Source organism: Thamnophis elegans, chromosome Z (assembly GCF_009769535.1).
Source record: "Thamnophis elegans isolate rThaEle1 chromosome Z, rThaEle1.pri, whole genome shotgun sequence".
Lineage (NCBI taxonomy): Eukaryota > Metazoa > Chordata > Lepidosauria > Squamata > Colubridae > Thamnophis > Thamnophis elegans.
Window position 1 is genome coordinate 110,374,784 of NC_045558.1, and position 25,151 is coordinate 110,399,934.

General features: G+C 37.8%; 3 protein-coding genes across 3 annotated transcripts; 2 read left to right on the forward strand and 1 right to left on the reverse strand.

The window, feature by feature from the left end:
- Positions 1 to 5,325: 5,325 nt before the first annotated feature.
- Positions 5,326 to 8,042, reverse strand: LOC116521392 (olfactory receptor 13G1-like). The gene is made up of 2 exons (XM_032236068.1): positions 8,007 to 8,042; positions 5,326 to 6,282 (listed from the first exon to the last, which is right to left on the reverse strand). The coding sequence occupies exons 1-2, from the start codon at positions 8,040 to 8,042 to the stop codon at positions 5,326 to 5,328; spliced, it is 993 nt and encodes a 330-aa protein (XP_032091959.1).
- Positions 8,043 to 10,630: 2,588 nt separating this feature from the next.
- On the forward strand, positions 10,631 to 12,871 carry LOC116521393 (olfactory receptor 13G1-like). The gene is made up of 2 exons (XM_032236070.1): positions 10,631 to 10,858; positions 11,918 to 12,871. Exons 1-2 carry the CDS (start codon positions 10,631 to 10,633, stop codon positions 12,869 to 12,871), a joined length of 1,182 nt encoding a protein of 393 aa, XP_032091961.1.
- A 4,068-nt stretch (positions 12,872 to 16,939) lies between these two features.
- Positions 16,940 to 19,089, forward strand: LOC116521394 (olfactory receptor 13G1-like). Its single transcript, XM_032236071.1, has 2 exons — positions 16,940 to 16,945; positions 18,148 to 19,089. Exons 1-2 carry the CDS (start codon positions 16,940 to 16,942, stop codon positions 19,087 to 19,089), a joined length of 948 nt encoding a protein of 315 aa, XP_032091962.1.
- Positions 19,090 to 25,151: the final 6,062 nt, after the last annotated feature.

Genomic DNA, 25,151 nt, shown 5'->3' on the forward strand with positions numbered 1-25,151 from the left:
TGTCACCCCTTAACGCAATTTTAACAGACTATCAAGGCTCCCATATCTCTATCCTTGGTTCATATGCCTTGAGGGTTTCTTATGGCAAGTTTTGCGCTGTTTTACCTGCTTTAATTGTTCAGAAACCCTTACCAGCAATTCTGGGGTTAGAGTGGTTTTCTCCCTTGGGTATCTCCCTTCAGGGGATTCATTCTACTGCGGACACGCCCCCAGACATAGCAGCAGTCTTGTCAGACTATGCTGATATTTTTGATGGCCAGCTAGGCCATTACAAAGGAAGCCCCATATGCCTTAGCCTGGACCCCCAGGTTGCACCAATCAGACTGAAGGCCCGCAGGGTGCCCTTTGCATTAAGGCCAAAGGTTGAAGCTGAGCTCGATAAGCTCGTGGCGCAGGGCATACTGGAGCCCGTCGACCACTCACCTTGGGAGACCCCCATTGTGATTGCGGTGAAGGCCGACAGCTCCATTAGGATCTGCGCCGACTATAAGTCGACCATCAACCTTGGCCTTCAGGCAAACCCCTATCCAGTCCCTGTTGTACAGCACCTGCTCCACTCCTTGGGGCAGGGCCGTATTTTTGCTAAACTGGATATGGCGCAGGCCTACCAGCAACTCCCTGTGGATGACGATGCAGCGGCTGCCCAAACCATCGTCACTCACCGGAGGGCTTTCCGTTGTCGCCGCCTTCAATTCGGCGTTTCCGTTGCCCCGGGGATTTTCCAGAGCCTCATGGAACGTCTGCTCCATGGGCTCCCTGGAGTGGTACCTTACTTTGATGACGTCCTGATCGCTGCTGACAGCCGCTCAGACCTCATCAAAGTACTGAGGAAAGTCCTCGACCGTTTCAGGGGCGCGGGTCTTAAATTTAAACGCAGCAAATGTTTCTTCGCTGTGCCCCAAGTGGATTTCCTGGGCTTCACAATTGATGCCCAGGGAATTCATCCTACCCCTTCTAAATTGGCAGCTATCAGGAACGCTCCCACTCCTACTACAAAGGCGCAGCTCCAATCGTTCCTGGGGCTTCTAAATTTCTACGCGCCTTTCATCCCTCACAAGGCATCACTAGCCGAGCCGCTACATCGGTTGCTCGACCGATCCGCGCCTTGGCAATGGGGCATGCGTTCGCGGCTGTCAAATCCCTGCTGATGTCAGAGGCAGTCTTAGTGCAATATAGCGACAAGATGCCCCTGACTCTAGCATGTGATGCCTCCCCCGTCGGTTTGGGGGCTGTTCTGAGTCACGTCCTGCCCAACGGCTCAGAAGCCCACATAGCTTTTTATTCCAGAACACTGTCCTCGGCTGAGAGGAACTACAGCCAGATTGACAAGGAGGCTCTGGCTGCAGTGTCTGGAATCAAAAAGTTTCACGACTACCTATATGGGCGGCACTTCACCCTATTCACAGACCATAAGCCACTCCTTGGGCTACTGGCTGGTGATAGACCGACCCCTCCTATCCTGTCCCCAAGGATGACCCGCTGGACGGAGTTCTTAGCGGCGTATTCTTACGCCCTGTGCTACCGTCCGGGCAAGCAAATAGGGCATGCAGATGCCCTTAGTCGCTGCCCTCTTCCGGACACGGAAGATCAAGCGGTTCCTTGCCATTCTGTTCTGGCAATTGCTCAGTTAGAATTGCCATTGACTTCTACCCATGTGGCCGCCTACTCTCGGTCTGACCCCACACTGTCACAGCTATTGAACTGGGTCCTGAGAGGCTGGCCTGCGGGTGAGTTACCACCTCAGTTCAAGCACTTCAAGAACAGACAGTGGGAGCTTTCTATACATTCAGGCTGCCTACTGTGGGGTGACCGTGTGGTCATCCCAACGGTCCTCCGACAACAGATTCTGCAACGCCTCCATGAAAGTCACCCCAGAGTAAGCAGAATGAAGGCCCTTGCTCGCAGTTTCGTTTGGTGGCCAGGGTTAGATGCAGAGATCGAAGCCTGGGTCGCCAAATGCGAAACCTGCCAGCAGTCCCGACCATCTCCTCCTTCCTCTCCCTCCCGGGAATGGGAGATGCCTCGGGGTCCCTGGTCTAGAATACATATAGACTTCGCTGGCCCCTTTCACGGCCAGACTTTCCTTATAGTTGTGGACGCGTACTCTCGATGGGTGGAAGTATTGCTCATGCACTCCACCACATCTGACAGTACTGTGCGAGTCTTGCGATGATTGTTCGCAACCCACGGGTTGCCGGACACAGTGGTGTCCGACAACGGCCCGCAATTCACGTCCACAACGTTCCAAACATACCTGGCCGAGCAAGGGGTCCGCCATGCGCTGGTTGCCCCTTACCACCCGGCCAGCAATGGCCGAGCAGAAAGGGCGGTTAGATCTGCCAAGGAGGCTTTGGGCCGTCTAAACCGTGGAGACTGGCAGGCAAGGGTGGATGCTTACTTATTGGCACAACACTCCACACCTTGCCCCCTGACACAGAAAAGCCCCGCGGAGATGTTGATGGGCAGGCGCCTGCGGACCACCCTGGATAGATTGCATCCCGTCTATTCAGGAATTCAGTCTGGCAACCTGGGGCCTCCAACCCCCTCCCGCACTTTTAAACCTGGGGACCTGGTTTGGGCTAGAAACTATGGAGGAGAGATGAGATGGGTGCCCGCAATTATAACCGAAATAACAGGGCCCGTTTCCTACAGGATTCAAGTTTCAGATGGATCAACCTGGAGAAGACACCTGGATCAATTGAGACAACGATGGTCATCAGAAAATAATTCTCAAGCCGACACGCAAGGTCCTGGCTTAACCGTTTCTCAGCCAGACCTGAATCCGCAACCGCAGTTAAATAACCAGAACTCTCCAGCCTTCTCCAATCCAGGCCAGCCTAGCTCAGTATCACAGCCCAGCGTTGCTTCTCAATCCGGAGTCGAAAACCCCAACCCATTACGTTCAGGCCAACATAGACCCAGCCTTCCCCTTCCAGAGGCCGCCTACCGGCCTAGTCACAAGCCGACAACATCCTCGGCCGCGCCCCCTTCGCCCAGCTTACCATTCAGTGGGAGTCATCCATTCAGGGTTCCTCTGCCATCAGACGTCACCTGGAGCTTCACTCCCCAAGGGGAGGAGCTCAGACAGGGACATCACTGCGATGATCCGCCTGCAATGCAATTGCGGCGTTCGGGGCGTGTCCGCCGTTCTCCTGTGTACTTACAAGACTACGCGTGCGCAAACATCACGCATGCGCACAGCTGGGGGGGAAGAAGTGTTGTATAGTTAAAGTTAGTCCTCGCTGTTACGAATGACAGCTCGGCAGCAGCCAGGCGCGTCTTAGCCAATCAGACGCGCCTGTCAGTTGCCGGGCTGTCAGGCGCGCGAGTCTGCGGAACTATAAAAGGCAGACTCGTTCAAACTGTCAGTTGTTCAGCACCAGAGCAAACGAACACTCCAGTCCAGCTGGAGCTGCTTCTCTGCCTCTCTCTACACAGATCATCCTTCTGTTGCTACATTGTTAAACCAGCACCCTGCCTGGTTGTTTTCTGTTAATGTTACAAGTTGTGTTAAAATAAATTGGTTACAGAGTTACCGGACACGAGCCTCTGTCTCATTCCTGAAGATATAATACTTTCTCCTTTCTCTCAAGGTCATTCCCACATAACTATTACATAGATTAAACATCAAATCATTCAAATAGCATACACTGTGTGCGATAAAAAAAGGAGTCCCAGAAATACAGTAATACTTTGATACATTAACCTTAGCCTTGGGACCAAAGGCAGATTTTAACAGTTTTCTTGAGCCCTAGAAGAAATGGCATGGTTCTTATCTTGGGGAGTGGGGGTTAATAATCCAGAGGATGGGGCTGCAACATAGAAAGTGTGCTTCCTCAGTCTCACAAGATTACAGCATTTAATGGAGGAGACCAAAAGCGCACCCATTTGTCCCCTCAGATATTCAAATTTTCAAAAAGTCCATAAGATGATTTTGGTATTGTGACCAGTATGTAATAGGTAGTATAGCTGCTACAAACTACTCCAACTGTAGGTTTTCAAAACTTAAAAATAGTCACACATTCCACAAATGGTAGTACTAAACTCATGATATAATAATATCTGATTATTTAAGCTGTAAGAAGAACATAATCCTAGCATTAAACAATTATTAAATATTTAGCATTATCTAAAGAGAAAATATGAAAGCCCCCGAATACTATCAATATTTCCGCAATGATTGTAGAATAAATAGCTACTATAAAAATGTGTAATTTAAAAATTCCACATGGCCTTAGATAAGAAAAGAAAAACACAGAGAGATATTTTATTATTTTAAATGGTCACAGGTATCCTACAAATTGATTGAATTTGATTGAATTTCACATATCAGAAATTTGGTAGATAGCAACTTGTTTGCCTCAGGAGATGAATAGAATTATGAATATACTCCCTTTTATAGGAGATGACTCAATGCAAAGGAATCTTATAATGATCCTCCTTGCCTATTTCACTCTGTGTCCTTAGTCTTAGAAATTTATATCAGCACCTGGCTTAAAAAAGGGTACTCCCTATTCTCTGTATAAATTGGAGTCTTTACATCCTTGGTGTGTATTTTTAAAAACAAATACACAAATAGAATTATGCATTTAAGATTGAAGAAATCTTGGAGGAGTTCAGAAATACATTAGCAAAAAAAAATTCATATATATATATGAATAACAGCTAAAAGTTCTAAGTATGTTTAGCTTAACAAGGAAAAAAAGAATGAGGGGAGACATGATCACAGTTTTCCAATACTTGAAGGCTTGCCACAGGGAAAGAGGTATCCATAATATTTGAGGTTAGAACAATGAGTTGAAGCAGATCCTACCTGGAAATAATTTCCTGACAGTGTCAGGAATTTCCTGACAGTGAAAACTATTAAGCAGTGGAATAATTTGCTTCTCAGAGTTATTGATGCCCCAACACTGGAGGTTTTACAAGAAAAAATTAGACAAATATGCCTATGTCAGCTTCTGGCTTGTACAAAGTATTAGACTGGAAGACTTCAAAGGTTCCCCCGAACATAATTATTGTAGAATAGACACTAAATTAATATTCTATTTATTTTTAATATACAGCTCTTCCATCCTAAATTATGTAAATTTTAAATAAATGTAATCCATACAAAAGTCTATTTTGTATTTTTATTAAATAGTAGTGACAGTACAGATATTTTAACAATTATTGTAACAATAATTGTAACAATAATCACAAAAATCATGCAATAGCACTTAGATTTATATACTGCTTCACAGCGCTTTACACTCCTCTCTAAGTGGTTTACAGAGTCAATAATTTTTTTTTAATATTAGAATTGTAGGAGTATTTTGTAAATTAATCTCACGTTGGAAGGAACTTGAGTTTACCGGTAAACATTTTGACTGCTTCTTTAAAATCTTTGTTTCTCAAAGAATATATGAGTGGGTTAACAACCGGAGTTACTACCAGATAAATGAGAGAAACAAGTTTATCCTTGTCTAGGGAATAGACTGAAGAAGGCCTGATGTATGTGTAGATGATTGCAGAAAAATAAAAGCTGACTACAAAGAGATGTGAGGAACATGTGGAGAATGCCTTCCTTTTCTTTTCTATGGAACGAATTCTGACAATGGTCCTCAGTATAAAAAAATAGGATGCTAGAGTCAACACACAACTACCAATGCCATACACCACATCTGCAACCATTGTTGTAAAATGATTTCTACTTGTGTCTGAACATGCCAGATCTAATATTGCAGGGATATCACAGAAGAAATGATTGATGACATTGGAATCACAAAAAGAAAGCTGCAGCATAAGTCCAGCTTGTACAGCTGAGTTTATCATTCCAACAATCCATACAAAGAGTGCTATACCAACACATACTTCTTTCCTCATGATAACAGTATAATGCAAAGGATGGCAAATGGCAGCATAGCGATCAAAAGCCATAAATGAGAGAAGGAGCAGCTCTGATCCCAAGGCCCATATAATGAAAAATACTTGTGTGATGCAACCATAAAATGAAATTGTTTTGCTGTGGCTCAAAAAACTCTGGAGTAACCGAGGAGTTGTAACTGAGATAGACAATATATTCACTATGGACAAATTGAATATGAGAAAATACATAGGTGTGTGAAGTTTCTTGTAAGTAGATATAGTAAACATGAGGATGAAGTTGGCAGTTAGAGCTGCAGCATAGATGAATGCAAATACCCAGAAGAGAACTATCTGCAGTTCAGCGGAATTGGTGAAACCCAGAAGGACAAACTCTGTAATGGTAGAATTGTTTATTTCTGCAACTCTGATTCCAATGACCTAGAAAGATAAATTACATTACTGATTCTCTTATTGGATTAATCAGCCCATCACCTTTAATATTAAAGGTTATTATTGGGTATAAGAGAGAGGGGATGGAGAATATCAGTAGTGGGATACGACCAGTACGCCCCAGTACAGGCATACCAGTGCCTGCTGGGAGCACCAAATATTATTCAGTACAGTGCTCTGGAGGGCCCGCCCACCTGCCTGCTCTTCTTACCTGGATTTGAGCTGATCGGGGCTTTTGTGCACATGCACAGAACATATGGAGCCTGCACGATGCTCGCTGAGCAGCTGGAACATTTTGGGCAGTAAATATGCATGCACGCAATGTGCATGTGCTATGCGTATGCATGTGGTGGACGCCGGGCCCCGTTGCAGCGTATCGGTTGCAACAGGATCCGGAACCCACCACTGGAGAATATATACATTGCAATTAATTTCCTGGTAATCCTTTGAAAGTCTAATTGAGAAATAAAATCAAAAAATGGATAGTTGGATGTGCAATCTATGAGTCCCATGGCCATAAAATAATATATTTTATTGACTTTTATATACTGGGTATTTCATCAAAGAGATGAAGTAAACTGTCAAAAGGTCTTTTGAATGTATAAGACTTTGCTATTGAAGCATAAAAACTGTTAACTGCTTTGAAATCTGAATCTACCTGTTTCTATCACAAAACATTTTTCAGCTTTTCCTTTAAAATACCAAACATATTTGAATGGCATTTCATTTAATTCATGTGGAAAAAGAAAACTTGATTGTAACTTTGAGAGCACTATTTTATAACTTTTATAACTCAGTATCTATGAAATCAAATTAGAAAGTGATTTTATGAATCCAAATTGATTTGGATTGTAGTAAACAAAAAAGAAAAAAAAACCCTCTCAATTTATTTAGGTTAACAATAATGGGTGAACTTCAGAAATTAAAACTATAAACAATGTTGTAAAATGATTCTATTTCTATTAACAAATATGTTATAAGTGCAGTGAAGATCATTAATCTGAGGCTTTTTAAATATAAGTACAAATATTGGAAAAAATGTAGCTAACAAGTGTGCATGTCTATATTACAAATAATATCACAAATATTAAAACCAGTGGGACTGCCTTGCACCAAGTTTAATTTACATCTAAATCATTAGTATTCAGGAAGCTGAAATAAAGGTAAAGAGTATGCAGAAATTTCATATTTAATTTTATATAAACACACACATTTATATACCTTCATTCTTATTTCATGTTTATCTCTGCTGGACTTTTCTTTTCTTTTGAATGATAATATACAATATTTTTGTTTGGCACTTATGAGTTGCAAAACATTGAAGTCAATTGACATTGAGGAGGGATGAGTCTCTGAGAGGCAGCCTTTTCCACCACAACCCAGGCTCATGGTTAGAACACTTTTGCCTTATAAGCTGGTAATGCACCTGGGAGAAGGACCTTGGAGGCAGAAGCAATATTTCTCCAAACTAAGAGAGAGAAAGAAAAATAACTCCCCAACCCTGTACTCCAGGCCTTTCCTTCCCTTTGCAGTGAGAGTGTCAGACTCTGTTTTGCTTGCTATGCTTGCTTATTATCGGCTGCCATAGGAACGGGGTGGTGCATAGTATTAGGAAAGGGAATTATATTGTACTGGAGGAGCCTTGTTGTCACCATCTTCTGTGCATGCTGTTGACTGATTAGGACTTGGTCAAGGCCAACCTTTCTGCATACCAACTTGATGAGGCTGCTTGAAGATGCAGCCCACATGACACCTTAGGGAGTTGCAGATTGGACAATGGGTTGGGGAATTGGGGGGGACGGTGCTGGGTAAACGTTTGATATGTATATGTTCCCGCCTTTCTGGCTCAGCTCTTGCTTTCCTTTTGCTGTTTTCAATTAATATCTAGTAAAAGTACTTTATCTCTATCAAAATTGAGTTGAGGTTTTCCTTTCTTGGATATTGAAGGAGGCATCCTCGACGTCCAGAAGCCTGACACTCTGCCCCCACTGGAGATGAGTCTTCTTAAAGGTCACCTACCTCTCCTCTCCCTTTTAGACACAATGCCCAATGCTAAGCAGACTAACCTGCTCCCCTACAGGACATTGTTGGTCAGGTGGCCCACCCTCAATAAAATGGCCTACCCCACTTCTTTTTCTACCATCCCTTGGCTAGACCACGCTCCATTAGGTTCGAAGAGGTGAGTGGACTGGCACTATTCTCAGCAGGCAGGCTGTATGTGAAGAGATCCCATTCTGAGCATTGTTCTTCATCCCTCCTCCCTTTCTGCAGACTTTGGTGGCAGGAACACTTTGCCCATTACACTCTCCATCCAGAGAAAAAACAACCTTCCCCACTCCCTCCTGCTTGGCTGACATATTACTTGAAAAGGGTCTCTCTCCTGCTTCCTCTCTGTTCTTTTCACTTTTCCATTCCCTTCTTGTCTTTACTGGAAGCAGGCCTGAATTGGTTCATTCTCAGAACTAAAAAAAAAGGATAAAAATTATTCTGGCTAGCATTTTAATAGAAATTGATTTAGTTCATAAAGTATACAATGAAATGTGACTATAGTTTTAGATCTCATGCTCATTTTTTATTATGAACATAAAATGTTTTGGATGAAATCTGCAAGTAATTTTTGTTAGCATCTTTCTCAATGGGCTGAAGCAAGGAATTACTTTTCACCTATGGAAAAAAAATCTAAATTTTGCTTCATTTCCCTGCCCAATTCTGCAGTCCTTCCTCACCATGAGGATTATATTTCTGGCATAGATGACTGAAGAATGCTGGCGAGCATATGTCAAAAGAATTTGGTTTCTGCATGCGCAGAAGCAAAAAACAAGATGGTGGTGCCTATGGTGTTGCCAGGAGAACTGGTTCGGGGGCATAGGATTCTGGGTTGCTGCTGGTTCCAGTGATCCAGGCCGCCAAACTATTACTGGTACAACTGAAATGGTCCAAACCAGTAGGAACCCACCATTGGTATACATACTGTGATGACCGGAGCAAGGCATAGAGGCAACACAGGCAGTTTTTCAAAAGAGTTACACATTGCACAAATTATAGCAGTGAGATTATAACATAAAATGTTTTATTATTCAAGCTATAAGTGGAACATAGTCCCAGTATTACATGATTATTAAGTATTTGTTACACATAGAGAGAAATATGAATGCACCTGAATATTATTAATATTCCCACAGTAACTGTATAATAAACTGCTACTATAAGAATGCTTTATGGCAATTAGCAATAGTCTTCCCCATAATGATGCAGGGTTGTGAGAGTTGGACATTAAAAATGGCTGATCGAAGAAGAATTGATGCCTTTGAATTGTGATGCTGGTTTAAATTATTGCATATACCATAGACAACCAGAGTAACTAACAGGTGTTAAATAATGTAAAATCATTTGAAGCAAAAATCATAAGACTACCTCTGTTTTACATTAATCATCTCATGGATGCAAATTCATTGGAGAAGTAATGATGTTAGGAAAAGTGGAACAAGAAGAAGCAAAGAACAGGATGGCTTGCTAACATCAAATCTGATACAAAGTTGAACATCCAAAAATGGAAAGAAGATGTGCTTGACAGGATAGCATAGAGAGGACTTGACTATAAAGTTGCCAATAATCTGATATGACTAAATGGTTAAAACAATAAACAACAACAACAATTAAAAATGAATAACTTAAAAATTCTGCATGGTCTTACATATGAGAAAGAAAATACAGAGGGATACTTTATTATATGAAAAGGTCACATATGTCCTTACAAATGGGTTAAATTTTGAAATATTATATTGATATAATTGGAATCTTCAATGCATAAGTGCATTTCATGAGAATATTACCAATCTCTCTCCAATCTTCAATTTTCCAAGAAAGCTCAATGGCTAGATTTGTAACCATATTGAGATTTTGTGGTTGAATTTTGAAATAAAGTTATGCCATCATAATCAAGTCATGATATAACATAGACATAATCAATCAGAAAATGATAATACTGTAATCTTGTTCTTAAAATAAGCCTAAAACATTGAATTTAGAAAGTTATGCCTGGACTGAGATCATCAGAAAGAGTGAGGTTTGATGTTCAAAGACCATCAGACAAAGTATGAAGCAATGCATAGATATGGTGAAGACAACGATGACAACTACAACAAATAGTATTCTTTTTCACTCCTGTTAATTAATTTTCAGAGTCCAGTCCATCTTAAATTTAAAAAAAAAGAATTATATTATTTAAAATTAGTATGAGCTAAATAAACATTCAATCATGTTGTCATTTATTTAGATTACATTCTAAAAATCTAACTACCAAGTATATTTGGGAAGCAAGCTTGAAGAACTAATGATGTCTCAAAGGTATCACTTCATACCAATATATCACTTAACAGTTCTGGCTTCGTTCCCAGGTAATGCTTATAATCAGAACAAACTAGTTGTCAACAGCCATTATGATAGCAGAAAGGAAGAGAAACTGATCCTTGCCAGAGTTAACCAAAAAGAAAAAAGAAAAAGAAAGCAAAAACAAAGCAAAACCCTTCAACGTTCAAGGGGACAGAAAACAATACCCATGAAGGCAAGTATTTAGTATAATCATTTTTTTCCTATAATACCTTGAAATGGTTTTGAGATGATTTTGTGACCTATAATGGTGATAAGAAGATTGGACATAGATATGACACTTGAATCTAACTTTTGGTCTATAATGAGCCTACTTAAAGTTAGACAATTGTAATCAGTATGATTAGTTGTTACTGTATAAATTTAATCCCATTTGTTATATTACTACTATTATTGAGGTTGTGATCATGATTATAAAATTTTTAAGTAATTTGAAATCTGGAATCAATCAACAACTCTGGGTGTTGAATGAAACAATCACAACTGATTTACCTTTTTCTGGAACTTGATGTCACTTTGCAAACACAGCCAATAATTTTAATAACTTTAAGGTGGGCTGGATGCCTGCTCTTCTTCCAGTATAAGTATACCAGAAGATTTGCTTAAAGCTGTAAAGGAGACTACTCCGATAAAAGGGGAAAATAATGCATCACTTATCATTGTCTTTAAATGTTTGCAGTAGCTTGTGGCAAAGCTTTGCCCTATTGTTTAGAAAAATAAACTACCCCTTTGAAATATTGTAAAGCTCCAGTAAGGCTTGCCAAGTAATTCTATAAAAATCTGTTTAGAATTGTGCAATGAATAAGTGAGTAGAAGAATTTGCTTTTCATATAGTGTAAGAGGCAGATAGAGAATGAAGGCAGAAAAAGAATGTGTGTGTGTGTGTGTGTGTGTGTGTGTACATGTACGTGCACACACACGCGCGCGCACACACACACACACACATTTGTATTCCATTGTATATGTATTCCATTGCTCAAATCGTAGCTTTCCTTCCCTTGTTCTTCTTCCCCTTCCCTTTCTTGTAAATGATGTAGTTGAAAGTGGAACAATCCATATTTCCTTTGTTCACCTTTCCAATTATTAGAACATTTTATGAAGTTTCATAGCTTTCAATAAAAGTTCAATGTTCATTGCTAATCTCTCTTTTAGTTATATACAATAGTGGGGTTCTGGAGAGAGCTTGGTGGAGTATTATGATAACTGATTCACAAGATACAATTTGTTTGTTTAGGTTATAAACATCAGAGACTTTGAAAGAAAGAACCATTCAGCTATGAGGGAATTTGTGTTATTAGGCTTAACACAGTCTCCTGAAATACAAAGAATTCTATTCTGGTTATTCACACTTAGCTATGTTGCAGCTCTGATGGGTAACTTCCTGCTTATATTTATCATATGCACTTCTAAGAAACTTCACACTCCAATGTATTTCCTCCTTGCCAATCTCTCCTTGGTGAATGCACTCTCCATCACAACTACAACTCCCAAATTGCTGCACACTCTTTTCTCACACAGATATACCATCACATTTTATGGCTGCATCATTCAGGTCTATTTTTTCATATTGTTCCTGGTGACAGAACTGATGTTGCTCACCAGTATGGCTTTTGATCGTTTTGTTGCTATCTGTTACCCATTGCAATATACACTGATCATGAGGAAAGAATTGTGTGCTGCAATAGCGGTTGGAGCATGGGTTTTAGGACTGACAAACACTACAGTTAACTCTGGGCTTCTCCTACAGCTGTCCTTCTGTGAATCCAATATTATCAATCATTTCTTCTGTGATGTGCCTCCAGTTTTGAAGTTATCATGCTCAGATACCAGCTTCAACGAAACAATGGCTTTTGTGGCAGATGTAGTTTTTGCTGTTTTTAGTTGTGGACTGACCCTAACATCATATGGATTTATTATAAGGGCCATCTTCAGAATTCGTTCCACTGAAGGGAAGAAGAAAGCATTCTCCACCTGTTCCTCCCATCTTATTGTAGTTAGTTTTTACTTTTCAGGAGTCATCTACACATATATCAGGCCCACTTCAGTCTATTCTTTAAACAGAGTCAAATACATTTCCCTCCTTTATTCAGTGGTAACCCCAGTTATTAATCCAATCATATATTCACTAAGGAACAGAGAAGTAAAAGAAGTTCTCAAAGACTTTATTGGAAGAGGTAGAATGTTTTAAAGACATTAATGCTAATATACATAATGTTCTAAATTACAATTTGGAGAATTAAATATTTGATTGATTAACTGAAACATATTTGGTAGGAACAAATTTATCACTTTGAACATATGTGGTAAGAATTATGTAATAATTGTGATAGTCAGTTTTGGAAAATGTGTCTTATATTGAAACATCAAGAACAGTAAATCAAATAATTCTGATGGGAATTCTTAATGTTACATATACCAAATAAACCTGAAAACTATACTGTGGAATCTTAAAAACTAAAATGTGCCTCTATGTCAGAGGTGGGTTCCTACCAATTCGCACCTATTCGGTAGAACTGGTTCATCAAATCTACCGAACAGGTTAGAAGAGGTTCCACTAGTGGACCCAGAAAGCAGGCCACACCTACAGAAGAGGTTCCAATTTTTTTTTAAACCCACCACTGGTCCTTGGATATGATTATTCTACACTATCATGTTCATATTTATAAAACTCAGTGCCTCTGTGAAAGGTAAGGATGACTACTGCGTTTGTGGTGCAATCAGAACATTGCGTGTGTTGAAGTTGTTTTAATGGAAACCAAAGATGCCTTTAAAAAAAACAAGTTTACATCAAAATCCTTTGCATGCCAGTGCTGTGTGTGAGGTAATTTAAAGTGGTTCTGACAAGTGTTGCCGGCATCTTCATATCCGGTCACATGGGCAGCAAGCCACTCCCATCTGGTCACATGGGTGGCAAGCCACTCCCACAATGGAGGCCACACCCATAGAGTAGGTTTGAACAATTTTTGAAACCTACCATTGCTCTATGTATTTACCAACACTCCCCCTCTCATGGCTACAAAACAAATTATGTGTTTACTGTATAGATGTATATCCACATACATTTATTAAATTGCTAAATTTTAATGTTAGCTCTTTGATATCACTGAGCGGCTGCAAAGTGATGACAGTTAACTGTGGTTTATTGAACAATTCAAAGAGACCTTGTTTGCACCTATTATAAATTATACATTGTGACTAAGCAAAACAAAAAAAAATATTTATTAAAAAAAATCACATCACCTTCTCCAAGATGATAGTTATATATGTTTCTATGTTCCTTCCCGGTTTTTCCAAACATTTTCTTACATTATCTTCCTTGCCCATTAAGAACAACTTTTGCATGGGATTTAATTCTTGTCTACTTTATGAAAATATTTACAAATTCATTAAAGCAGTCCTATTGATAAAGTACTGTATAATTATAATATTGGTGATACTTGATACGAACATGAAAAAAAAATAAGAAGTTACCACTCAAAGGATAAAGAATCAAAATGTCAATTGTAGAAAGACATCAGATGAATGGGAACAGATTTAGAGGTCAGCAGAAAAAGAAAACATACCTTTCCCTTCTTGCTAATAACTTTAATTGATTGAATAAAACAAAATACTTTATTTGGTCAAGTGTCATTAGATGCACAAGTTTGTCTCTGGTTCAGAAACAAATAAACAGAACTGTAAGAATCATAATAATGATATGAATAATATCCATTTAAGACATGGGCACTTTAGATCAGCAGGGCAACCTGCTCCCAAGAACAGTCATATAATTCCGGATGCACTTTGATGCCATCTCTGCTTACAGTTCTATTTTTTTTCATTGTAAGATTGGAAATATTTGATTACTGTATGCTTTAATGTTTAAAAAGAATAATCTTTATCAGTATAAGCAGAGGTGTATTCTTCAAACTTTAATGCAGTTTGCAAAAATCATTGTAGTAAACTGAATAACACTGTAAAACATCATTTCTCACCCAAAATGCAATTTAATGAAAAGGAAAGTAAGATTTTAGAAAGCAAGAACAAATGTATAGAATAGGTGGTACCTGGCTCAACTGGAAGTAACTGTGAGACGGATCTGTGAGATAGAAACCTATCAAACAGATCCAACCTAGAAATGAGAAATTAGAGAAATTGGATACCTTCAGAAACTGTGGGTATACCATCACTGGAGGTTTTTAAGAATAAATTTCTCCATAATAGTCTCATCTATTGAGGCTAATAGGGTCTCATCTCATGCTTCAGCAGGGGTTAAAGTAGAAATCCTCCAAGGTCCCTTCAAACTCTGTTATTCTTCATAAATCTCTCCACTCAGTCTTACCAAGAGAATGGTGATAAACAATATTTGGAAATGTACATCAGGTGGTCTTCTGACAGCAAAATCTCATCTTATTGGCTAGTATCAAGGGGAAGATGACTTTGAAAATGCTTCCACCATAACATGCAAGACTAGGCGAGGACTGGCTGGGAGGGGAGGGGCAAGGAGAAGCCAGGTGAGGTGCCCCTCCATGTGAGTGACATCGAGTTGTGCCATGCCCACCCAAACCCATGACCATAATCACCTAGTCATATCCACATGGCTGCCAAAACACTCCTACCCAGTCACATGATAAGCAAGCCACACCCACAACATATGCGACACCCACAAAATGGGCCATGCCCACAAATAGGTAGTTAAAAATTAAAAACCACCCTGCTTTCTTCCTTCCCGCTGTCAAACTCAGAAATAATTTAGAAGACCATTGTCTAAGTTGACACTTTCCCCCTTTTCTCCAAAGATAATTCCCATATGCCATTATACAGTGACCAAAACATGGGCTCCAGAAATGCCCTATAACATTGATAAGTCAACCTCAGGCTTGGGACAAAACCCAAGTTTTTAAGAGCTTTGTTGACCCTAGAAGAGATGTCATAGTTCTTGTTTCTTGGGGAGGGAGATGTTGTTCCAGATGATGAGGGATGCCACAGAGAAGGCATGTTTCCTCAGAAACAAAGGATGACAACATTTAATAGAGGGGACCTAGAACACACCCACTTTGCAAGAATATAGTGATCCCTCAGATTTTTCAAGAAGCCCATGAGGTGATCCTGGTGTTGTGTACTGATAAGCAGTGGAGCTGCTACTTACCACCCCAATTATAGTTATACATTCAACAAATTGTGGCAGTCAAGTCATGATGTAACAATATCTGATTTTTCAAGCAGTACATAGCATATAGTCCTAGTGTTACATGATTACTAATTGGAAAGAAAGAAAGAAAGAAAGAAAGAAAGAAAGAAAGAGAGAAAGAAAGAAAGAAAGAAAAAAGGAAGGACCTGAATACCATGAATTTTTTCACAGAGACTGTAGCATAACCTGCTATTACAAAAAAAATGTATAATTTAAAAAAAAATCTGCATGGGCTTATATAAGAATCAGAAAATACAGAGATGGATTTTATTTACCTTAAATGATCACAGATACCCTACATATTGATTGAGTTCTGAAAACCTACATTCATATATTTGAGATATTAAATGCACAAACTGCCTCTTATGAGAATATTACCAATCTCTCTGAACAATGTTTAGTTTCAAGGAAGTTCATTGGTCAGATTTGTACCTTGCTGCATAATGAGATTTTGTGACTGAATTTTGAAATCAAGTTGTCATCAAGTCATGATTTAACATAGGCATGAGCAGTCAGAAAGTGGCCATACTGTAGTCTTGCTCGTAAACGTAACCCAAATAAATGAATTGAGAAAGTTATGTCTGCACAGAGTTCCTCAGAAAGAGGAACATTTGATGTTCAAAGACAGGCAAAGCCAGGAAGATGAGTAAAATAAATAATTTATTATATTCTAGAATGTGGTAGATTTCCTTTTCTCTTCTTTTCATTCATTCATTCATTCATTCATTCATTCATTCATTCATTCATTCATTCAGCTTTTATTCTAAAATATAATATTTACCAGAAAAGTATTTGGAAAGCAAAGATAATGATGTCCCAAAGGTATGTTCCTCAACAGCCCCATCACCTTATAACAAGAAACCATTCAATAAAATTGGTTTGGTTCCCAGGTAATGCTTATAAACAAAGCAAACTAGTTGTCAGCATTATGATAGCAGAAAAGAAGAGGAATTGATCCTTGCAAGAAAAATCCTTTGCAAGAAAAATCATTCAACCTTCAAAGAGGGGGAAAATAATAGCTATAATATGAAGGCAAGTATTTAATCTTGTTCTTCTCTGAAATGGCAAATAATTTTAATGGCTATAATGATGGTAAGGATATAGGGGGACACAAATATATCATTGGAATCTGATCTTGATCCAGAATTTCTTTACTTAAACAATTGCAATCATGTGATTAGTGGGAACTGTATAACTAACTGTACTCCCATTTGTTATTACTATTGCTATTATCAAGACTGTGAACATGATTATAATTTCTCCACACTACATTTAGCATCTATAGTCAGCTGATAACTCTAAGTACTGTACATGTATGAAGCAATCACCACTGACTTGCCTTTTCTTGGAACTTTCTTTCACTTGTTACTTATTTTTTTTATAAAATGTATTTGCTACCCATCTCACACCCAATGTCTTATATCCATTTTTCAGGCACAGGGAGTTCTATCAAAAACTTGAAAATAGTTTGATGAATGTTCCTCTTCCAAGACATCATCTGAGAGTTGGTTAAAGTTGCCTCTGGAATGAAAGGGAAAAAAGCAATGCATCAACTCTCTTTGCATTTAGAGGTAAGCAGTAAGCTGGAGAAATGCTTTCTCCTAATGTGTAGGAAACTCAAGTAACCCTTTGAACTACTCTTTGGTATTTTAGACATCCACTAAGGCTTGCAAAGTAATTCTATGACAACATATTCAGAATTAAATGTAAAAAATAACTTAATAGAGGAATTTACTTTCAATAGTAAAGAACTATCCTTTTATTATTTGATACATTTCTGCTTTTGTTTCAGACAGACTTTTCTTTCCTGACAGAATTTCTCAAATTTAGAATAGAATTTAGAATAGACCTTAGACTGACAAAAGTCTCAAATTTTCTCTTTTAAGACTTTACAGTTTTTTTTTAAAAAAAATATAGGTTAAATCTTCAGCAAAGTTTCTATCTTGTTATTAGTTCTTGGCAAGCTTGAAGTTAAGTAAAATTGGTTTAGACGTACTATGGATGTAGTCCATAACTCACATAGTAAGATTTTATCTAACCCTAGCTCCCCCATCCTTTTCCCTCTCCTCCTCCTTCTTCTTTTAGATGATAAAAATGTAGTGGAAAGTGGCAGAGACTATATATTTTTTCATCTTTACAATTATAAGAATATTTTATATTGTTTCATAGTATTCTATTGTCTAATAAATGTTAATTGGTACATTATATTTCTTTATTTATTGTAGAAGGGTGAATGGAGAAAGCTTGAAGGGGTATCATTATAACTGATTCACAAATATAATTTGTTTGTATAGGTTGTCAAACTCAGAAGCTATGAAACAAAGAACCATTCAGCTATGAGGGAATTTGTGTTGTTAGGCTTAACACAGTCTCCTGAAATACAGAGAATTCTATTCTGGTCATTCATACTTAGCTATGTTACAGCTCTGATGGGTAATTTCCTGCTTATATTTATCATATGCACTTCTAAGAAACTTCACACTCCAATGTATTTCCTCCTTGCCAATCTCTCCTTGGTGAATGCACTCTCCATCACAACTACAATTCCCAAATTGCTGCTCACTCTTTTCTCACACAGAAATACCATCACATTTTATGGCTGCATCATTCAGGTCTATTTTTTCATATTGTTCCTGGTGACAGAATTGATGTTGCTGACAAGCATGGCTTTTGATCGTTTTGTTGCTATCTGTTACCCATTGCAATATACTCTGATCATGAGGAAAGAATTGTGTGCTGCAATAGCAGTTGGAGCATGGGTTTTAGGACTGACAAACTCTGCAGTTCACTCTGGGCTTCTCCTACAGCTGTCCTTCTGTGAATCCAATATTATCAATCATTTCTTCTGTGATCTGCCTCCACTTCTGAAGTTATCGTGCTCAAACACCAGCTTGAATGAAAGAATGGCTTTTGTGGCAGATGTAGTTTTTGCTGTTTTCAGTTGTGGACTGACCCTAACATCATACGGATTTATTATAAGGGCCATCTTCAGAATTCGTTCCACTGAAGGAAAGAAGAAGGCATTCTCCACCTGTTCCTCTCATCTTATTGTAGTTAGTTTTTACTTTTCAGCAGTCATCTACACATATATTAGGCCCACTTCAGTCTATTCTTTAAACAAAGACAAATATATTTCTCTCCTTTATTCAGTGGCAACCCCAGTTATTAATCCAGTCATATATTCACTAAGAAATAAAGAAGTCAAAGAAGCTCTCAAGGACTTTATTGGAAGGTAGAACATTTCATTCATATATATGAAACCCAATATTTTTACTGTTGCCTTTGTTATATTTGTGTTTTTTTATTTGTGCTGATACATAAATAAAGGGAGACTAGTATAGATCTGTTTCAAGCTATTTAGCTCTCATCAGCTAGCCATACCCTTACTGGGATTCGAACCTGTGCTGTATTGCATCTTAGGCAAACGTCTTAGCCATTATGCCACAGGTCTCCTCCTTATCAGCTGAAGCCAGGGAAGAAGGTATATATTTAGTGTCACAACCCCTGGTAACCCCCAATTATGGGAGGAAGCTAACTGCTTCCATCATCTGTCAATCGGCTCATCACAAGAGTCCATCACGACAGAAACCCAATATTTTTACTGTTGCCTTTGAGGAGACCTGTGGCACAGGTTTGAATCCCAGTAAGGGTATGGCTAGCTGATGAGAGCTAAATAGCTTGAAATAGATCTATACTAGTCTCCCTTTATTTATTTATCACCACAAATAAACAAAACACAAATATAACAAAGGCAACAGTAAAAATATTGGGTTTCTGTCGTGATGGACTCTTGTGACGACCCGATTGACAGATGATGGAAGCAGTTAGCTTCCTCCCATAATTGGGGGTTACCAGGGGTTGTGACACTAAATATATACCTTCTTCCCTGGCTTCAGCTGATAAGGAGGAGTCCTGTGGCATAATGGCTAAGATGCAATACAGCATAGGTTCGAATCCCAGTAAGAGTATGGCTAGCTGATGAGAGCTAAATAGCTTAAAATAGATCTATACTAGTCTCCCTTTATTTATTTATCAGCACAAATAAAAAACACACACACACACATACACACACACACACACACACACACACACACACACACATATATATATATATATATATATATATATATATATATATACATACATACATACATACACACACATACATGTATGTATGTATGCATGTATGTTACGTTACTAACTAAAGAGTTAAAGAATAAAAATATGAAATGAAGTAGCTCATTAGCTGAATGAGGAAAACAGATAGAGGGGCATGTGAAAAAATTATATGAGCAGATAAACAATCCATATCTTTCCTTGCTTGCAAATAATTTTATATCATAAAAGTGAATTGCACTCTAGATAAGCCTGTTCCCAATAACAAACCATATGATTTGGGACAGAAGTCCAACTTTGAGTTTTATTGATTATGAAAATGCTAATCAGATTATGTCTTTTGAGTCATGGCAACAGGATGCAGGATGCTGCATGTTATCTCCATATTGTATATTACAGAATGTATCATTATATGTATTAGGTTCAAATATTTATCGTGTACAAAAGTAACAACTATACCTAATTTTCCCTTTATGCTTTGACATGCTATATTGTATTTATGTGCCATTTATTGTACATCATCAGTTTTTCCAACCTATATACAAAGAAAACTATTGCTTTGAATATAATTTATTTATTGTCTCAATTCACATTGCTCAGCTGATTTTCAATGTAAAAGAAGATAAAACCAAGAGAGAAAGGGAAGGAGAGAATCATAACTGTAAACTATTAATGCCTGACTAAAAAGTTCTGCCTTATGTGGATTTCAACAGACAAGAAACTGAAGGCCAGATGAGTTCCTGAAAGGTTTATGAAACCACAATAATATTCTATAGAAATTCATAATATGATAAATCACCTTTAAAGAGGTTAATAACAACTTACAAAAGTTAATCATTAATTCAATTCTTACAAAGGAAGACCGGATGAATGACACCCCAGGGTTCTGAAGGTATTCGCAGAGGGGATCTCAGAACCACTGAACTATATCTTTCAGAGATCCTGGAGCACCGGGAAACTGCCAGAGGACTGGAAAAGAGCTGATGTGGTTCCCATCTTCAAAAAAAAAGGGGGGGGGAACAGATCCAGGAAACTACAGACCTTTCAGCCTGACCTCAGTATCAGGAAAGATTCTGGAAAGGATAATCATGCAACAAATTAGCGAACACCTAGAAGTAAACAAAGTAATAGTCAAAAGCCAACATGGGTTTGTCAAAAACAGATCATGCCAGACTAATCTTATTGCATTCTTTGACAAAGTGACAAAATTAGTGGACCAAAGGAATGCCATCGATATAGTTTACTTGGACTTCAGTAAGGCATTTGATAAGGTACACCATAACCTACTACTAGATAAAGTAGAAGAATGTGGGTTAGACAGCATCACCACCAGATGGATTCATAATTGGCTGACCAACCACACTCAACGTATAGTCCTCAATGGAAATGCATGTACACAGAGATAAGTTTGCAGTGGAGTACCCCAAAGCTCTGCTTTAGGCCCAGTACTCTTCAACATCTTCATCAATGATTTGTATAAGGGAATAAATGGGAAACTCATCAAATTTGCAGATGACACCAAGCTGGCAGGAATAGCCAACACTCCAGAAGATAGGCTTAAGATACAGAAAGATCTTGACAAAGTTGAACATTGGGCACTATCTAATAAAACAAAATTCAATGGTAAAAAGAGTAAGGTTCTACATTTAGACAACAAAAACAAAATGCACAGGTACAGTATAAGTGGTACCTTCCTCAATAGTAGTAACTGTGTGAGGGATCTTGGAGTCCTAGTGGACAACCATTTAAATATGAGCCAGCAGTGTGCAGCAGGTGCCAAAAAAGCCAACACAGTTCTAGGCTACATAAACAGAGGGATAGAATGAAGATCACATGAAGTGTTAATACCACTTTATAACACCTTGGTAAGGCCATACTTGGAATACTGCATTCAGTTTTGGTTGCCACAATGTAGAAAAGATGTGGAGACTCTAGACAGATTGAAGGGAGAGCAACAAAGATGATTAGGGGACTGGAGACTAAAACATATGAAGAACGGTTGCAGGAATTGGGTATGTCTAGTTTAATGAAAAGAAGGACTCGGGGAGACATGATAACAATGTTCCAATATCTCAGGGGTTGCCACAGAGAAGAGGGAGTCAAACTATTCTCCAAGGTAGCTGGGTGTAGAAAAAGAAGCAATGGGTGGAAACTAATCAAGGAGAGAAGCAATTTCTGAGGAGAAATTTCCTGACAATTAGAACAATTAATCAGTAGAACAGCTTGCCTCCAGAAGTTATGAATGCCCAAACACTGGAAGTCTTTAAGAAGATGTTGAATAGCCATTTGTCTGAAACGGTATAGGGTTTCCTGCTTAGGCAGGTGATTGGACTAGAAGACGTCCAAAGTCTCTTCCAACTCTGCTATTGTATTGTATTGTATTGTATTGTATTGTATTGTATCGAAGAGAAGAAATTCCTTAGATTATCAGTTGATCTATTACTTTACAAACAGACCTAGTGGTTTTGAACACTTATCAATATAGTGACACATTTCTTACAATGATAGGATTCACTTACCTTCGCTACCAGTTCGCAAATTTGAGCGTGCTCATACATTACATCAGGGTGGGTGGGCAGGGCCTCCAGCAGCTGCCTCTACCGGTTTGCCGGAACTGGTAAGAACCGGCAGAATACCACAACAGATTTCCCATATTGCTGTAGAAAAGTCATAATTTAAGATAATTATGAATTTTCAGAGAACATTATAATCACACAATTTCATTATAAATAAATAATGGAATAATCCTACATGAGTTTATATTAGACAGGAAAAAAATCCCATGACTACTTTTACTGATGTTAAATGATTAAAATATTTCCAAATATTTTAATTTAATTCTGTTTAATTCTGAAATTGGTTTTTCACATTTCTGTTTATTAAGATGTCATCAAAAATATTAATAAACTTAATACAAACTTTCTATGTCCTCTTCATTAGACATATTGGTCAGTCACTTTGTCATGTATTGTATTTCTTCATGAATTATGTTTGGCTTTCAATATCTACTTTTAAAAGAAGACTTAAAACTCATCTCTTCTAGTCAAATGAAAATGGAGGTATGATTATGGTAACATTTTAAATATCTGAGTTAAAATACTTGAGTTAATATGAATTATGTTTGTTGACTGTGAAAGAAATGCACGAAAGGCTTTTTGTAACCAACTGATACACTTTCTACAGTATGTTTGTTCTGAAAATAATATATATATATATTATATATATGTTATATATATATATATATATATATATATATATATATATATATATATATATATATATATATATATATATATATATATATATATATATAAAACCTCATCTCTTTAATCCTATCTTCAATGCAAACTGTGCTTTAATCCAATTTGTGCTTTTACTATATTTTTCCTTTCTCTTTCTATGTTTTTGTTTTGATTTATTATGTAACTCAAATGTGCATTTTAAACAAAAAGATGACTTCCAAATAAAGAAATATTGTTTGAAGAAGTAACTTTATTTCTCCATAAAGAATCTCAGAACATTGGGTATAAAATAACAGTGTATTTTAAATCCCATATGATTCAATATGCATCTCATTGTATGAACACCATCCAAGTTTCATTAATTTTGCAGCACTCACAATGCTGACCAGTGATACTACACAAATAATACATTCCTATAAAGAGAAGCCTAATCTGTTCTATGATTAAAAAACAAAGAAAACAAAAGTTTGCATGTAATACCTATGATATGTTGACTATCATGTAAGCCAGGACCCTGATTTGCATAATTTGCACAATTTGAAGAACATCCATGTGAATTTATCTCACATGCACATATTTTTATAAAGCTCTAAAAACCTTTCTATGTTCCTGAGCTGGGTGGTGGTGATACTATATGTACCAAAGGCCCTGTCATGTTGGCTATATTGTTAACAGCCAGAAATATTGTTTTTATATATACTTCAAATTAGATGTTTTAATGTTTTCTACCATTTTTTAATTATTTACATTGTTTAAAATATTTTTAAATGTTAATTGTAATATGTTTTGAATTGGGAGCTGTGCAGAGGCATTTGCTGAGATGAGCAGCTATTGAAATCAAATAAATAAATAAGTGAATGAATGAATGAAAATTGAGGCAAATGCTCCAATTTTAATGATGACTTAAAAGAGATACACATGATGTGGTAAATAAGGTTGCGTCAGTTTAAAGGACATCTCTTCACAAAACAAAACATCCCCCCACCCTATCTTCCTAAATTATTACCATAGATCTCCTTCTCTAGATGTCTAAATTATCATACACAGCAGAGGAAAAAATATTGCACCAATGATATGTAAAGAACGTTGTGTAAGCCTTTTATTTTTTGTTTCAGTGGAAGGATCATGAAAATACAGCTCAGTATATATGAATAGAATCAGAGGTGGGTTGCTCCCGGTTCAGTCTGATTCAGCTGAAACAGTAGTGGTGGCGATGGGATGCTCCACCAGGATGCTTCTGCACATGCCAGAAACTTCTGTGCATGGGCAGAAGCATTGCTTGCGAGCATGAGTATGTCCGCGAGCATGAGAGAACCATTAGTAAACTGGTTAGCAACCTGTCACTGAATAGAATGTTAATAACAAGCCACAGCCCCAGTCCCATTATATCATATCTGTGTCAGTTGCCATAAAGTCAAAGTTGGTGTCCTTTTATTTTAATCATCAATCAGACATATCAACACACAGCAGTACATCATAAATACAACATACAAGAAAAATTTATAGCTGTCCTATTAGTAATGGTAATGGTCTAATCTACATACCATAATAATTTACTAAAGTTTAGAAAATGTCAGAGACACTCTGGGACTTGCATCAGAGTCCTTCAGGATTGGGCGGCCTATAAATTAAATAAATAAATAAATAAATAAATAAATAAATAAATAAATAAATAAATAAATAAATAAATAATCTGAGCATGGCTTTGGAGTTGCACAAACATACAGAAGCCTAAGCCCAGCATGGACCATTCAAATAATCCAGACAAGTTTTCCTATTTCTATTTTCTTATTTATTTCCCTATGGTAACAATGTATTGCAAATGCTAATAAAAGTAATACAGTAATCAGCAGACACATCAGAGAGAAGCAAGTATTCTTTACCCATAGCCTTATTATTTATTTAGCATATGGAATATCATACATGGATTAACAACATAT

Coding starts and splice junctions, on each gene's coding strand:
- LOC116521393 (XM_032236070.1), top strand. CDS start 10,631: ATGTCTCAAAGGTATCACTTCATACCAATATATCACTTAACAGTTCTG. Junction 10,859..11,917: donor AGAAAACAATACCCATGAAG/GCAAGTATTTAG, acceptor TTGTTTGTTTAG/GTTATAAACATCAGAGACTT.
- LOC116521392 (XM_032236068.1), bottom strand. CDS start 8,042: ATGTGGGCTGCATCTTCAAGCAGCCTCATCAAGTTG. Junction 6,283..8,006: donor CAAGCAGCCTCATCAAGTTG/GTATGCAGAAAG, acceptor TTATCTTTCTAG/GTCATTGGAATCAGAGTTGC.